Here is a 14678-nt window from a genome sequence, read left to right on the forward strand (position 1 = left end):
TGGGACTGGCTTGTTTATGCACCTGAGAACACAACCCCAGTCCCCACGCAGCAACACGAAAGTGAAAAACACGCCAGACATCTCAACTCTCAGACACCTTCTTCTACTTCACCTTCCCACCATCTTACTCCTCCTTGTCCTCTTGAACTTAAAACGTTCACCACTGCTACTTCGTTGTCAAAAGACAAACAGATCCCTACACCTTCTCCGCTATCACAAGAAAAATCTCCCATTGTATCCCCACTGAAAATCATTCCACCTCCTGGCTTTTCTGCAAGAGAAAAACCTCTGCACCACCGTAAGACAAACCTTCACAGGATGGCTGCCGACAAGCTTTCAATTGAGGATCCCTTCCAGGATCCTCGAACTCCTGAAAGACGTTACACCGGGCCATTTGGCACTACCCTTAGTGAAGGCATGAAAGGTAAGCTCTTTCTCCCGCTAGCTTCATCTGCTGCCTTGGATCCAAGTGTTGCATTTATGACTGAGAGGGCTCTATGACTGAGACGCAACACGATGACCCTTCACGCTTGTTCCACACCACGTCTGTTTCGTGCTAACTTCTCTTTCTTTGGGATAGAGGCATATGAAATTGCACCATCCATGAAAAGCTTCTCCATGGAGAGTAAATCAGAACGTTCATGCGGGAACGTCAATCATGGTAAGTGGACTGTATCCCGTTCACATGGCAATCAGACTAACCATCATAGACGATGAAGAAAACTTGTTGCTCTCTCAGAGACGTGAGGCCTCAGCCTCTCGCCCTACCTCGTATTCCATCGAGAGTAGCAAGCGCTCTCGGATCCCGATGGCTAGCTACCACCTCAGAACACCGGCAGGGCCATCTTCGCTGGGAAAAGAGATGCAGACTCCCAGCACACATCGCAGTGCGATACCTGTGCCTGTTCAAAAACGCAGTGCATCGTCTCCTGCTCGTGCCTATGAAGCCACACTTACAGAGCCATGTACCGGAAAAGCTCCATTTATTAATGCTCCTTCCGCTCTAAGTACCCAGTCATCAGAGGGGCTGTTAGGTGCTACTACGTCCAATTTCGTACCTGCTACCGAGAGAGGACATGCTATCTCCACCTACTTGTCTGATGATGATTGGAATTTCGACGAGGAGACGCCGAAGCAACGACGTACCGTCTATACCGGCGAGTATCGTACCCCTGTGGCCGAGAGAACTGCCCAGCGTATTCATGGCCCTAGACTGAGAATCTCTTCGTCCGCAGATGAGATGTTGAGAGGTACAGGATTACAGTCTGTTGGATACATCTCAAGCCAAGGATCTGACTCTGGAGAGTACAAATCGATTGATAAGTCATCTTCATTCGAAAGAGGACAAGATGGCATTGGTGATACTGCGGGCAATTGTTGCCACCCCGTCAATTCGAATGATCAAGAAGGCTTCGAGTTATGCGAGGAAACTCAAGGGTTGGGTGAAGAGACTGAGGTTCATGAAAGCATATCAGCGGCTCCTGCCCCGAAGAGCGTGCTGTCAGAGCAGACCCGGTCACAGGCTTCGGTGACAAAAGCTTCTCCTATCGGATTGCAGGAAATTGACACTCTGCTTCCCGTCGCATCTTCATACCTGAAGAAGGAACGAGATCAGACTCCGCCCAGTAATGAAAGCCATCAAAAAACTCAGCACATTGAGGATTCTCACATTGGTCCTACAGTTGAATCTTTCAGAGTTCAAAGAATTCACGCAGCTCTTCATTCACACCCCGTCAGACCGTCATCAGTGGAGGCTATGTATGAGTTTCCAATCCAGGGCACTGGTCTTCTCAAATCGAAACCTTCAAACGGAACCGATCAAGCTGCGACATTCAACAAAATCTTGTCTAAGACTATTGAGAACCAGAGTACCTATATTGACGTAAGGGTACAGAATTCTGCCCCACGCAGTGAGAGAAAGACTACTTTCAGTATTCGAAACATGTTCAAGCCTCGCGCTGGTGCTGATAAGGAGCTCATAAATCCCGACAATGGTGGCAGCACTCGAAAGACTCCCATAACTGCGAAACCGATTCGGAAGGCCGTGAGTAGCAAGAACCTGGGCGCTGCCATGAAGCCATCGGGCCTTGGATGGAGCATAACTCATTCACGCAAGACTCACACCAGCCAAATCTCGAATCCGATACAGATACCTCTCGAGCGGCTTCCTGCTGGCTATAAACCTCTCCCTGGCCCCAGCACTCCTAATCTGGTGAACGTGGAACGAAGCTTGCCTACAAATCCCAGGATCCACACGCCCACAGTCGCTGGGTCCCGATCACGCAGACACGTTGTCACAGCTTCCAGTGGAAGTCCTTACCTTGCCAGCCAAGCGTCGAATCCTTCAAGCAAGTCCATCCTGGGCGCAGCTTCTCCTTCGAGGATCCCTGTCCCCGTCACCCATGTTGGAGTTCAAACAGAGAACAGGCTTGTTAATCAAGGTGGCGGTGTGCACGATGGAGTGCTTGATCACTTCATCAAGAAGTACGGGAGGGGGGCTATGACCCCCCCCCAGCGCGACACCTTTTTGCGGGTAAGCCTTAACCGAGTGAAGACATCACTGAAGGATCACGTAGCTGACCGAGTTGTTCCTAGGCGGCTGTAGCCCTGATACAGCACCTCGAGGGCGTCGGGGCTGCCCAGAAAGCCCTGGACGAGGCAATTGCCTCGAAAGACAAGAGGCAGTCAGAGAAGGAGGCTGCTGAGGAAGCCCTCGAGCTGTTGTACGAGCAGCTCGAGGGCTTCCTCAGCTAGCCTTCTAGCTGACTGCCTCTTGTCTTTCGAGGAGAAAAAAACAAAAAAAAATTGAAAACAAAAAATGTACATAGTCTTAATGAAACTTGTCTGAGTATCACACTTGCTGCTCTACATTTCTACATTGTAGACTGATGATGAAGTGGAACAAATACCTTTGAGTGACCAATCAGTCAGCCTTAACCGAGGCTTTCATGAAGCTCCAGAGTGTAGACAGACACAGCTCGAGAGACATACTCTCAAAGAGGTGCTGTGTGTTTGCAAACCCAAGGCCATTGCCACTGGCAGCCCACGGCGATGAAAGTTCCTTCCCCAGAACACTTCTGAAGCTCAGGTAGTCGCTCCGGAGACTTTAGCCTCTTGGAAATCTTTTACTCTATCTGTTTTTATCTGTTCTCAGTAGCCTTCTTCATGTGTTGCAAGTATTTCTTCCATTCGTCTACTCCCATTGCTCTTATCACTTTGAGTCATGAGTCATGAATTATACGCACCTAGAGCTTTCGCCCAGCCAGGTAAGGCATTTCAGTTAACCAAGCTACTTCTGATTCTCAGGGAAGAAAGATGAAGAAGATCTGAGCAAACGCACTGATGGTAAACCCTCAAAGCTTGACCCTGCAGTGGTTTCGTCTTCTCGCCAATCCAATCATTGGGAGGGATCCAGATTGGTTCCATCAACCCATGGTCTTTCACCGGCTGCTTTGCCTGCACTCTTTCCGGATGCCTTGACGCCAGGTAGTGTATCCTTCCCGCCAACTATATCACCTAGGACTCTTCCTCCAGCTGTATCGCCTGAGCACTATCAGCCAGCTGCGGCGCCTGGTAGTTACTTCCCGCCAGTTGTATCGTCTGGATATTTTCCAAACGGGCAGGTCATTTCGCCAACTCCGCGTCAAATACATCCAAATGTCACGCGACCGTCACCTCCACAAAGATCCTATCCACAGATCGAAAAAGATCGTATGAACAAACAGCTATTAGAGCAAGACTGCTTATCATATCAACAGCATACAGTAAGCGGAGCCGAAACCCTCCTATTTGAGGTTTACCAGTGATAACGCAAGTCAATGATTAGGTCCATGCGCCGTCCTACCTTGCTCCACGTCATATCCTGCCACTACAGTTCGCTTTGGCCCCAAATACACTCCGATTGCCCGTGCAGAACCACCCGCAGTGCTATTCAATTGAAGCTACTCCTCACCCTGGAATGTCGAGACCATCATACCTAAGCCTACCACAACGCCCAGATTCACTACAGCTCCCAGGCCCGTATGGAGGTGTCCCGGGCCAGATTCAGGATCACGGAAAAGCGGACGGTGAAAACAAGAGGCGTACGACATTCTACTACTCTACTCTTCGCCCTGAAGCACCCGAATTTATACCCAGCCGCATGAGAAGCAGCCACATGTTCGTGCCTCAGCCGTCTCATACTCACATTCATCCTCCTCACCTTCACGGCAACAACAACCATGCCCTGAAGTCGAACCGGGGATATCGCAATCATGCCCCTAGTGTTTTAAAATACCCTTTCATTGTATGAGAGGAGGGATCCCTCGTGAATTTCTTCAGTCGCAGATAGACGGGAGGTGTCAGCACGGTGTTGCGGGAAAGTCGACATAGATGAAAGCGGTTGCCGGTCATGGATAGAATTGCTCCCGGCGAACACGAATACACAATGAACCTTATCTTTCCCAAGGTATTGACAACGGGCTGGGGTACTAGCCTTGGTGCATAGCTAGGAAGTCATTCTCTGCCTGTGTTTTACTGCTTGCTTGCGTGGTAACAGCCATCATTCCGTTCTTGGTAGATAGAAGAACACCTGGTCAATTCATAGAACTATAGGGCTGACGCTGAGTAACTCCGTGCCATAGCCATCACATCATCTGCTAAGCAGTCGTTGTTTTGCAGAATGAATACCTAAGTGGGCTTCTTTCATAGAGGGTAGAGCCAAGGATTGAATGAGTAGCATATGACCGATGTTGACCTCCGAAGATCATGAGAGCAACATATGCTGGACGAGATTAGCATAGCCTCAGTATGAGTATCGACATACTCAAGAGAATAGCGAGTGCGTGCGAGATACTACTGTGCAAGCGTCTAGAAGACAACAGAAGGCAGTAGAGGTGTATACTTGGCAACAACTGACTGTCTTGGAAGACTTTCACAAGCATGTGCCACTGCGATGCGCACTCACCAGGGCATCTCCGGGCACCTGGCATTGCAGGGCATCTCGCAAGGCATACTCGATCAGGTTAGCCGGATCCCACGTGGAGTCGGGAAGGAAGCTGTCCATGCCGCGCCTGAGGCACCCGCCAACCCACTACATACACCTCTTTATCTCCCACGGCCGTGTCCCTCTCAACCAAGATCAGCCAGGTTGGACGAGAAAGATCTCCGGTACGACCTGCACCTGCTCTTGAATGAACTAATCCTATCATAGCTACCCTTTCGAAGCTTTGTTCTGAGCTCGAACGTTGGAAAGTCGCGGTGCTCAAGCCGTTCTTCGCATTGCTTACCCGTTCGAGTTGCCTCCATTCTGGGCTTGGCTCTCCTTATCCGACTGGGTCCATCTATCTATTGCTTGTTGCCCCCAGCATAGCACGATCGACCAGCCACTTCTGCACACTGCGCCTGTTTTAATATGGTCTTCTGTGGCAAGCCAAGCAAGGGCTGCGGGGAGTGCCGCACTCGCAAGATCCGCTGCGATCAGGCGCGGCCAACCTGCTCGCAATGCGCCAAGGGCAACCGGGTCTGCCCCGGATACCGAGACGAACTGTCCTTGATGTTCCGCGACGAAAGTCAACAGGTTGTTCGGAAGGCACGGACTGGGATTACAGCGCGCAAGACTAAACCAGCCAGCAAATCCGGCTCTAGTGGCCGGCTTGAGACTCCCTCTCGGGGTAGCAGTAGCACTACGAGTAGTAGCCCCAGCGCCGCATCGGGTGACAGTAACATAGTGGACTTTAATGAGGACACGGACCTTCAACGAGAGCTTGCCACCCGGCGCCCCCTCGATCTTCAGCCTTCGTATCAACCTACCAAGAACGAAGCTATCTGCTTCTTTCTGAGCCAGAATAATTGGATCGGAAGCGTCTGGATGAGACCAGACTCTGCCACGGAATTCATCCTCGATCTACGGACTTCACCCAGTCAGCAAGCTATGATGGCTAGTATGACTTCTGCAGGAATGGCCATGCTTGCTCGCGCCAGGCGATCCAATCCCCTAAGAATTACCTCAGAGAAAGAGTACGGACAGGCGTTGCAACTGCTCACTTCTGCTGTCACCGATGAGAAAGAGGCCAGGGACAATTCTACCCTGGCCGCTGTTCTACTTCTAGCGATATTTGAGGTGCGTTCGACACCAAGGTTCTTCCCCTTTCGCACTCACAGCGTCTGATTGGAGAACAGGTTGTCTCTAGTAGAGCCCCGCAGAATCTCGACAACTGGACAAATCATATCTCCGGGGCTGCTGCACTCTTGGAGTTGAGAGGTGTGGAACAACTTCAGAAGGCCGAGGGGTTGAAGCTATTCTTACAATTACGATATCAGATTGTATGTTGATATATTCCAGTATTGTCTCCTTCTTCTGCAGGCCTGACTAACGAGCCTGTCAAGATCATCAGCTGCTTGCAACGAGAGGCTCGAGTGCCGCAGTCAGTTCTTGACTGCGCAAAGGTGGCCCAATTTCTGCGGCCTCAGACCGAAGCTTATAGCGACCGATTGATCAGTATAAGTGGCCGGCTGGCCAATCTCCGGGCAGATATACGTGATAAAGTCATCACCGACTGTCAGGAGATCTTGTCCACTGTTTATAGCATAGAAGGCGAATTGATGGCATGGCTTGCGGCTTTGCCGCCTCGATTTCTGTACACCACCATCGAAAGCCCTTGGCCTACCCAGTCCGATTGGGGTCTCAACTCGTACAACAACCGATTCCACGTGTACCAAGACCTATGGCTCTGTCACGCGTGGAACCAATATCGCTGTGCTCGAATCATGATCAGCGAGTACATCCTCACTTACACATATCGACTGAACACCAATACGACTCTCACTCCCGATCTAGCTAGTCATCTCGCGCAGGTTCGCGACAAGGCTAGGCAGTTGGCTCTCGACATATGCGCCAGTGTGCCCTATCACTTTAGCGCTGACCTCGTTACCGGCGAGGCTACTACCTTCAGGACGGTGACATTGGAATATGGCTTCATCCGTGGCATGATTCTTCTGTGGCCCTTGTTTCTTGCTGGCGCTACTGAGCCGAAGGGCCATTCCCTACGCAAATGGGTGGTTGATTGTTTAGCGCTTATCGGTAACCGCCTGGGCATCGATCAGGCTTTGGCCCTGATTGATATTTTGGAAGCCGGCGAGACGTTCGATGTCCTCGGGCAGACGGACGATGAACATATTCATGAAAGGGTGACAGCACTTGGCTGAGACGTTTCTAGTCTCGACCCCTTGAGGGATAAAGCGTCTGTGCATCTTCTTACCAACAGCTTTGAAGGCTGGTACGATTTGATACCTAGTGTATATATATGAACATAAATAAGTTATGTGTCGAAAGTGATGAATGTTTGGCGATTTGTACAGATGTACGTCAATCTGGTGACACGTGACTGGCTTACTGACATGGATTCGCTAGCGAAAACACACATCATGCAATCATAACTTCATAATATAGGACCCATCTCGGTCTTCGTTATCCGTCGCATGACCAAGGTTCGGGATGAGGCAGTGCCAATATGCGACAAGGGTAAGTTATTAGACTATTGACTGCGGTTTTGCGGCCCCCCCCCCGCCTCGGCTAGTAGGCTGTGCACTGCCTACCACCACTATCCGGTCTTCCGATAGTGTATGGTGGGTTCGAAACAAACAGCAAACAGCAAACAGCAAACAGCATCCATCAGCCTTACAGCCTCCCTATTACCCCTCAAGAATGTAGAGTACATGCCAATGCAGCCCTGTAGCTTTAGCATATCACTATCGCGCCTTGTGGAGCTCGTGGCCAACAGGAATTAGCCATGCAGCCATGTCGTTTGAAGATGCTTAAACTTTACAGTTCGAGGCAGTGCCGCCGTGCAAACTGCGGCAGGATTCATGTTGAATCTCCGGTAAGGAGATGGAACTTGGAAGTCACGGGTGGATGGAAAGGGGGCGAAGTCATTCCTGCCTGGAAGCCTTAGGCTTGGGTTCTTGAAACTAATTGGTTGGGGTTGCATACCATTCAACACTGCACGTGGATCTATTTCCCTGGGGTCAAATCACATATACTTTGCAAAAGTAAAATGTGTTTGTGCTAGTATATAGCCTGAGGTCTACTGACTGGAATGAACCCCGAGTGTGTGGGTTGAACCAGTCTGCCCTGACTGCGCCTTCCATGTCTTTCGCACATTGGGTGAACGATAAAAAGAGAAGGGAGGAAATCATGCCAGACTACATTTACTGATTTACTTTGACGTCGCGCCCTCCCTTTGTTTCGTCGTCTTCCATACTCCATACACACAACGACTTCTGCCCTCAAGGAGGCTACGTCTTTTTCTCCGGAGATTCCCGCCTACTCGACTCGAAGTTGAATCATCGAGCTGACCGACTATAAACATCTTTACCTTTACCCCTCCCAGATGCCACTTTTACAACACCTTCGAGATAAGCTTACCCTTCGAGACTCAACTCATCGTCACCAGACCTCGAGTGAACAAGCTTACAATAATAGCACCAACATGGGACAAACTCACTCGCATGAGAAGAGACGCTCAGGAACAGGCTCAGTCAATCGGAGCATAGCGTCCCAATCGAGAAGCATAGGAAAGCCAACTCCCACAAGCCATCAGGACCCATGGTCGCCCCCACCGTACTCCGCTGAACCTACAGCGAAGATGCCTATGCCATCAACAGCCTCGAGCACCTCATCAAGCGACACGCCGTATTCATTCCTACGCGAGTTTGACACCGTATTTGTGGTTGATGATAGCACATCCATGCGCGGGCGGCGCTGGAAGGAGGCCGAAGATGCTATCGCCGCGATCGCTCCGATCTGCACGCAGTATGACAGGGATGGAATCGACGTGTGGTTCCTCAATCACCGCAGAGATACTGGTCGAAGGGGGCCGGGGTCATACACGAACATCACGCTGGCGGACAACGTCCGGGAGATCTTCGGCAGCGTGTATCCCCAGGGTCCGACGCCGTTCGGCCGCCGCTTGATGGACATCCTGGGCCCCTACATGCGCGACCTGGAGAAAAAGGTCGCCGCAAGCGATGCGTTCGAGGACTCCACGCAGCTGCTTAAACCCTTAAACATCATTGCGATCACCGATGGAGCGTTCACGGATGACGCGGAAAGTGTGATCGTTAATGTGGCCCAGCGACTCGACAAGATCTCGGCCGTGCCCTGGCAGGTTGGGATTCAGTTTTTCCAAATCGGCGATGACCCCGTGGCGCGCCAGTATCTGCAGGACCTGGACGATGAGCTGGGCAAGATGACACATCAGAAGAACTTGCGCGATATTGTCGACACCGTGCCGTGGCGAGGCGACAAGGGGCAGACCCTGAGTGCAGATGGTATTCTGAAGTGCGTGCTGGGCGCAGTGAATCGGAAGTATGATAAGCGGGACGGGCATCGTTGATTGCGATTGCTTCAGGGTGATCATTGTTGTTATTGTTGTTGCTATTCATATCCGCTGCCACTGCCTTCTCTCCCACTGCTGCGACACCCCGTTGCCTTCTTCCCCCTCTTCTCTCTTTGCTTGTTTCACTTCTTTTGCTCTGATGCAAATGTTGATCAGTGGTGGCTTTTCGGCTTGGCTTCGGTCCTTAATCATGTTATCATGAGAATGGGCGCCATAGATGAAACGCGTCGCAGCAAGCGCCCAGTTACCGCCGTCCGTGTCGGGAGGGCTCTGAGTTCCTTGAATTCTGGCGGGATGCCGTGACTGGTCAAATGCTATGACAATACTGAATCATGATAATGTCTATGCTTCCTTTTTTCCCTGTAGCTCCCCTTGTGTGTAGTTTCTTTAGTTCCTACCTATAGTAATCTGTAGGCTAGCTTGCAATACACTTCAAGGATGTGTATGATTGGCAATGTCATTGCACGGATTGCTCGGCTACTCCCGCCAAACTGGAACTGAAATGCTCCTCCCACTGTTTGAAGAGCCATTACTGATTGGTGAGAGGGTAAGTTCAAGTCCAAATTCGATTCGCTGGCAGTCAAAGCGACCGCAGAGGATTTAAACTGGCAACGACCTGCTACAGCTGAGGAGAAAGACAGGTACCACCATCTCAGGCCAGTCGAGACCTCAATCTATCTGTTGCTGGAGTTTCCCCCTTAGAGATCGAAGTCTAGTTGCCCAGCATCCGGGAAGTAAACAGACTGACTGGCTGCAGGCATGCAGCAACAACACACTTAAGCGACTAGGATGGTCCGACTAATCTCTTGATTGGCTGACTGGAGCTGACCCCTGGCTTGGTGTACGGAGTATGGTTTGCAAGTGCGCTGGTCCGGGCGTGAGGTTGGATTCACCGGCCATGTCCTAGTGCCACACGGCCCAGATTCACCTAGCTCTAAAAGCTCTCAGAGGGGAAGGAAAGACGAGAACCCATTGATTGTGGTCATTCTCAGCTGCTGACACGGAATCCGAAGGTCAGTCTGCGTGGGGTAGATAACTCTAGGCCAGCGAGGTCACTTTGTTCCTGGACAGCCGACCGGGGATGGCGCGAGTGTCGGAGATATGCAGGAGTCATGCATAAACAATGAGAGGGCGCAGCGCGCAGCAGTCAACAATCGACATATCCAACCAGTCCACCACATTTCCTCTCTGCTGCTAGCCTGCTAGTAGTCAGCTTTTCCCACCTGCGGGCCACTCACGTGGTGTGGAGAAGTCGATCGGCGCGTAGTCGTAGGTTTTTCCGGGTCCACCAGATATGCCTCCTGAGGGGGGTTGATCAGTGGTCGCTTCGCTAAAAATCTCCCATCCCGCGATTGATCTCTCGGTGAGAAGGGGAGACAAGAGGACAATTTGAGAGTGACATTGACAAAGCTTATTTGTTGTTTAATAGATCGGTAGTTGAGGTGAGAAGCTGAGATGAAGATAACTTACGGGAATTGGAAAGAAAGGGTCAGCCTCAGAGTGGCTTGTGTCCAGCCACCACCAATCCCAAGGTAGTGATCTCCTTGTTTGGTTAGATTAATTTCCACCGTGGATTGCACCCAGCCGCTTGTCTCCAATCATCACTTTATTCTCAGCCAACTGCTATCTATCATCTTCGTGCAGTGGCTGGCTACAGCACCTACTCCGTACATAGTACACTGTCCCTTTTCTTTTGTTTTCTGATCCATCAATTTCCCTTCCTCGGACTTACATCGGTCTCCACTCACCACCCTTGCAAACTAGGAACTAGGCTGTTGAGCTAAGCCTGCTAAGGTACCGATACCAGGCACAGCTAACATGCATCCAGCCTAGCTAAACGCCCGTGATCCAGTTGTGTCCACCCGTTCAGGACTCGAGTCCCTTCGAAGCCCACTCTGGTTCGCCAGGAAGGATCAGCATCCTCATCCCAGAAAAACTCTCCTGGGTGGACCACCAATCGCCCAGGAACCATGTTCGGATCTCATCGCGCGTCCTTTTTCTGTCGGCCGGCTGCCATCATGAACTTTCCTCTCTCGCGGCAGACTTCTCTTGTAGGGACGATCACTATCGTGACGTGGTTATATCATCCCCCAGTGGATCCCTGACAAGCGCACCGTCTTGCTACAGGGCTACTGAGCTGCCGAAACTTGATTTTCTCTCTGTTCCGGAGTACGGAGTACAGTACACCACCTATAATAAGAAGCGTTGACGTTCAGGTCACGCTCGGAGTGTACACATACGCGCGATCGAGTTGATGGTGGTTTATTCTTGAGCTTCACTTCGGCCTTCTCACCCTCATCGACCTGCCTGGACCAACGTGTGAAATTTGTGTGAGAGAAGCACTGCTCGAAACGTCCGGCTCCTGCAGCAGGCGCTGAAAATACCCTTTTCCGCCTGTCATTGTTCTTCCTCGTCCAGGTAGTCCGCCTGTCGGCGCTTCCGACCTACCATTCCTTCAGCGTCATTGGCCTGATATACCCTTCCGATCTCTCGGTCAGGAACGTCCAAATTTAACTCCCGCAGCCCCGCGGCTAATGAATCACTGATCTACCCTTTCTCCCGCACATTGTTGGTGTTCAGCTTTCTCTGTGTTGTTATGGCACAGTAGCCACTTTCAAGCCGCAGCTGTCAGCTTCCAACTCTTATATCACACTAGGGAACTGCGTGGCAGGAAATCGCCGGTGGGATTTAGTCCCCCTGACATTCCACACCAGGACACAGCTTGACTAGGCTTTCTGCCAAACGCCCTTCATTTGCCTTTTCTCTACTTTCAATTGCTCTTTTCCAAGCTGGTCTTGGAATAACATCCATTGCATTCCTTTCAATCGACAAATTTGCTTAGCACATCGTGTGCAGTCCAGCCGACACAAAATCATCCGAAGTTCAGACTAGTATTCAAAGCGCTTTCCTTCATCGTGTCGTTCGTCAGACCCTTATATATACACCTATCGCAATCATGACTTCGACAACTTTAATGACATTCCTTCTGTAAGTTGTGGTTCTCTGAATTGCGAATCCCCGCTCACCTGCTAATGGCGACGCGCAGCTGTACCAATCCGCAGGTCAAGTCAGTCAAACTGCTAGGCTCATGGGACAATTTCTCCAAGCCCTACCTCATGGAGCGAGACAGACGTGTTGGTCCGGGTCAGTGGAAGGGGTGTCATACCTTCGCCAACATCGTGTGCGATGGTTCGCCGGCCCACATGATTCCAGCACGTTCTGGTGGACTGAAGATGGGAGGTACCTACTGGTATTATGTTTGTACTCCCGAATCTCCTTGATTTAGGGAATTGAATACTAACAGACCCACAGTATCTGCTGGACAATGATGTGGAGTACTACAACGAGGCAGAACCTATTACCACCCATTGTCCATTTCTTCCAGGCCAGCCGGTCAATGTTCTCAATGTGCCTGTTATTCTTCCAGATGCCGTCCCCGCACATACCCACTCAAGAAACCCAAGTGCGCAAAGCGTGGTTCCTCAAACCATGAACCCGGATGATAAGTACCTCAACCCTCGACGACCGCCCAAGCCTAGACCAACGCTTCCGCGCCTCCGAACGTCTCCTCCGTTGTTGGAGCAGCCAACCCCAGCCTGGTCCTTCAGCACTTCTCCGTTGGGAATCATCACCAACAGGAGCGCTTCGCAGCCCAGTAGTGCAACCCCGAAGGTCAGGGTCAACGAAGGACCCAGGGGTCCAGTGTTCAAGACCGCTCGGTCTGTATCCCCTCCAAGATCGAGAGGACTCCTCGCCGCATTTCGACAGTGGAATGTTTCGTCTCCTGATCTTGGAGACCATCATGGACCAGAGATTACCAGACCTAGTCCAGACCGGGGGCCGTTAGATTCAAATCCTCATGTACCTACTGGCCGTTTCGATACCAGTATTCATCCGAACATTGTCATCAATCGCCCGCCTTCCACCGGCTACGATCAGTCTTATAATCAAAGAGCCTACACAGGCCATCACTTGACCCCGGCCGCTGCTGGTGATCGCCAGTCAGTGCCCTCGAGTATCCATGAAAAGTCTAAAAATCCCGCGGAGCAGCCATTCGTTGCTGAACAAGCAACACCACGCGCAAAAGCACGCGATTTGAAACAAACGAATGCGGTCGAAAGATCACTCTGGGAATCTTCTGCTTTGCTAGCGACGTCCATCGGATTTACGACAGCTGAGGATCTGGCCATGACGCCAAGGCCCTCTGTTACCAGGGAGAAGCGGCTGCCGACACTGCCGAACTCTCCATCCTCGGTCATGGACGAGGCGTTGCGCGAGATTGATGCTCGAGGAAAGGCTTTTGATACGGAGGCTATGGTTAGCCACTTCTCCGATTTCACTGATACGGATTCTGTGGCAGGTAGCTCGGTGTGTGAACGAAGCCATTTTTCTGAATGGAGTACCGATACAGAACTTCTTTCTCCGGAGTCTATGACATGTTCAGCCCCATTCAACCAAGACGTACCAGCTCTTCCCGACACCTACGTTTCAGGGTACGCCGATTACCTGAAGACATCAGTCGCAGGAGAGATGAGTGACCCGGATACACCTCACCTCACGGTGAATTCCAAGTCTACAGCTACCTCCGTTGCAGGGGATTCGCCTCTTCTTGATCTTCCGCTCCCCCGTCTTTCCATCTCGCTATCGCCGTCCGATCTCAGTTTGTCTGACCTGTGCATCAACGATGAGGAGGATTGCGTGGAGAGTAACCCCAAGCGGCATGCAGCGTTCTTCGGAGGAGTTGAGTCTATTCAAGGCCTTGGCCTTCTACACAGCCCCGACCCTACTGTAGTGGGCTTTCCAGAGCATCTCAAGGATGAGATAGAGCTCTTGCAGGAGGAAAGGCGTGCTGTATCAGATCCGGTCAATAACCGACTGAGCAGAGCGTCCCTATTGGGACAATCTGCCGCCATGCGGGAAATGATGACTGAGCTCAGTTACCTCAAAGGTATGATTGAGTCAGGAGCCAGTGCGGAGATATAAGATATAAGCTTTGTCTTCATTGAAGCCATATATATGTCGTTCACCTTAAGTATTCTAGTGTAATATAATCTGAGAATAATTCGATTGCTTGATGTCTGGCTGTGTTGTGTATATGAATTGTGTAAGTTAGAGATTGCGGCTTGGCTTGTGAGATGAAAACCATGCTATTCACCCTTGGCCCAGATAGCAGATTCTAATGTTTTTTATCACTGCGAAAACTATTATCGGCATTTCTTGGGGAAGCGAGGAAGTTCGAAGCCAAACAGTAGTTAGTGGGCGGATCGCCAGGCACCAAGGCGATTACTAGAGGAGCATCTC

The 14678-nt window shown here is 51.0% G+C and overlaps 5 protein-coding genes across 5 annotated transcripts; all 5 read left to right on the top strand.

Moving 5' to 3' along the window:
• Positions 1-318: 318 nt before the first annotated feature.
• BO72DRAFT_495133 (uncharacterized protein) lies at positions 319-2754 on the top strand (the record flags this gene model as incomplete). The annotated part of the gene is made up of 4 exons (XM_040948521.1): positions 319-424; positions 581-661; positions 711-2533; positions 2596-2754. The coding sequence occupies 4 exons, from the start codon at positions 319-321 to the stop codon at positions 2752-2754; spliced, it is 2169 nt and encodes a 722-aa protein (XP_040802395.1).
• A 469-nt stretch (positions 2755-3223) lies between these two features.
• BO72DRAFT_457849 (uncharacterized protein) lies at positions 3224-4291 on the top strand (the record flags this gene model as incomplete). The annotated part of the gene is made up of 3 exons (XM_040946352.1): positions 3224-3266; positions 3307-3764; positions 3827-4291. 3 exons carry the CDS (start codon positions 3224-3226, stop codon positions 4289-4291), a joined length of 966 nt encoding a protein of 321 aa, XP_040802396.1.
• Positions 4292-5095: 804 nt separating this feature from the next.
• BO72DRAFT_426762 (Zn(II)2Cys6 transcription factor) lies at positions 5096-7375 on the top strand. Its single transcript, XM_040942959.1, has 3 exons — positions 5096-6100; positions 6160-6303; positions 6367-7375. The coding sequence occupies exons 1-3, from the start codon at positions 5393-5395 to the stop codon at positions 7183-7185; spliced, it is 1671 nt and encodes a 556-aa protein (XP_040802397.1). The 5' UTR covers positions 5096-5392; the 3' UTR covers positions 7186-7375.
• A 793-nt stretch (positions 7376-8168) lies between these two features.
• Positions 8169-9834, top strand: BO72DRAFT_72560 (uncharacterized protein). Its single transcript, XM_040950647.1, has one exon. It carries the CDS (start codon positions 8370-8372, stop codon positions 9372-9374), a length of 1005 nt encoding a protein of 334 aa, XP_040802398.1. The 5' UTR covers positions 8169-8369; the 3' UTR covers positions 9375-9834.
• A 2499-nt stretch (positions 9835-12333) lies between these two features.
• BO72DRAFT_375597 (uncharacterized protein) lies at positions 12334-14360 on the top strand (the record flags this gene model as incomplete). Its single annotated transcript, XM_040941184.1, has 3 exons — positions 12334-12365; positions 12424-12634; positions 12690-14360. The coding sequence occupies 3 exons, from the start codon at positions 12334-12336 to the stop codon at positions 14358-14360; spliced, it is 1914 nt and encodes a 637-aa protein (XP_040802399.1).
• Positions 14361-14678: the final 318 nt, after the last annotated feature.

Source organism: Aspergillus fijiensis, assembly GCF_003184825.1.
Source record: "Aspergillus fijiensis CBS 313.89 unplaced genomic scaffold BO72scaffold_17, whole genome shotgun sequence".
NCBI classification, from domain to species: domain Eukaryota; kingdom Fungi; phylum Ascomycota; class Eurotiomycetes; order Eurotiales; family Aspergillaceae; genus Aspergillus; species Aspergillus fijiensis.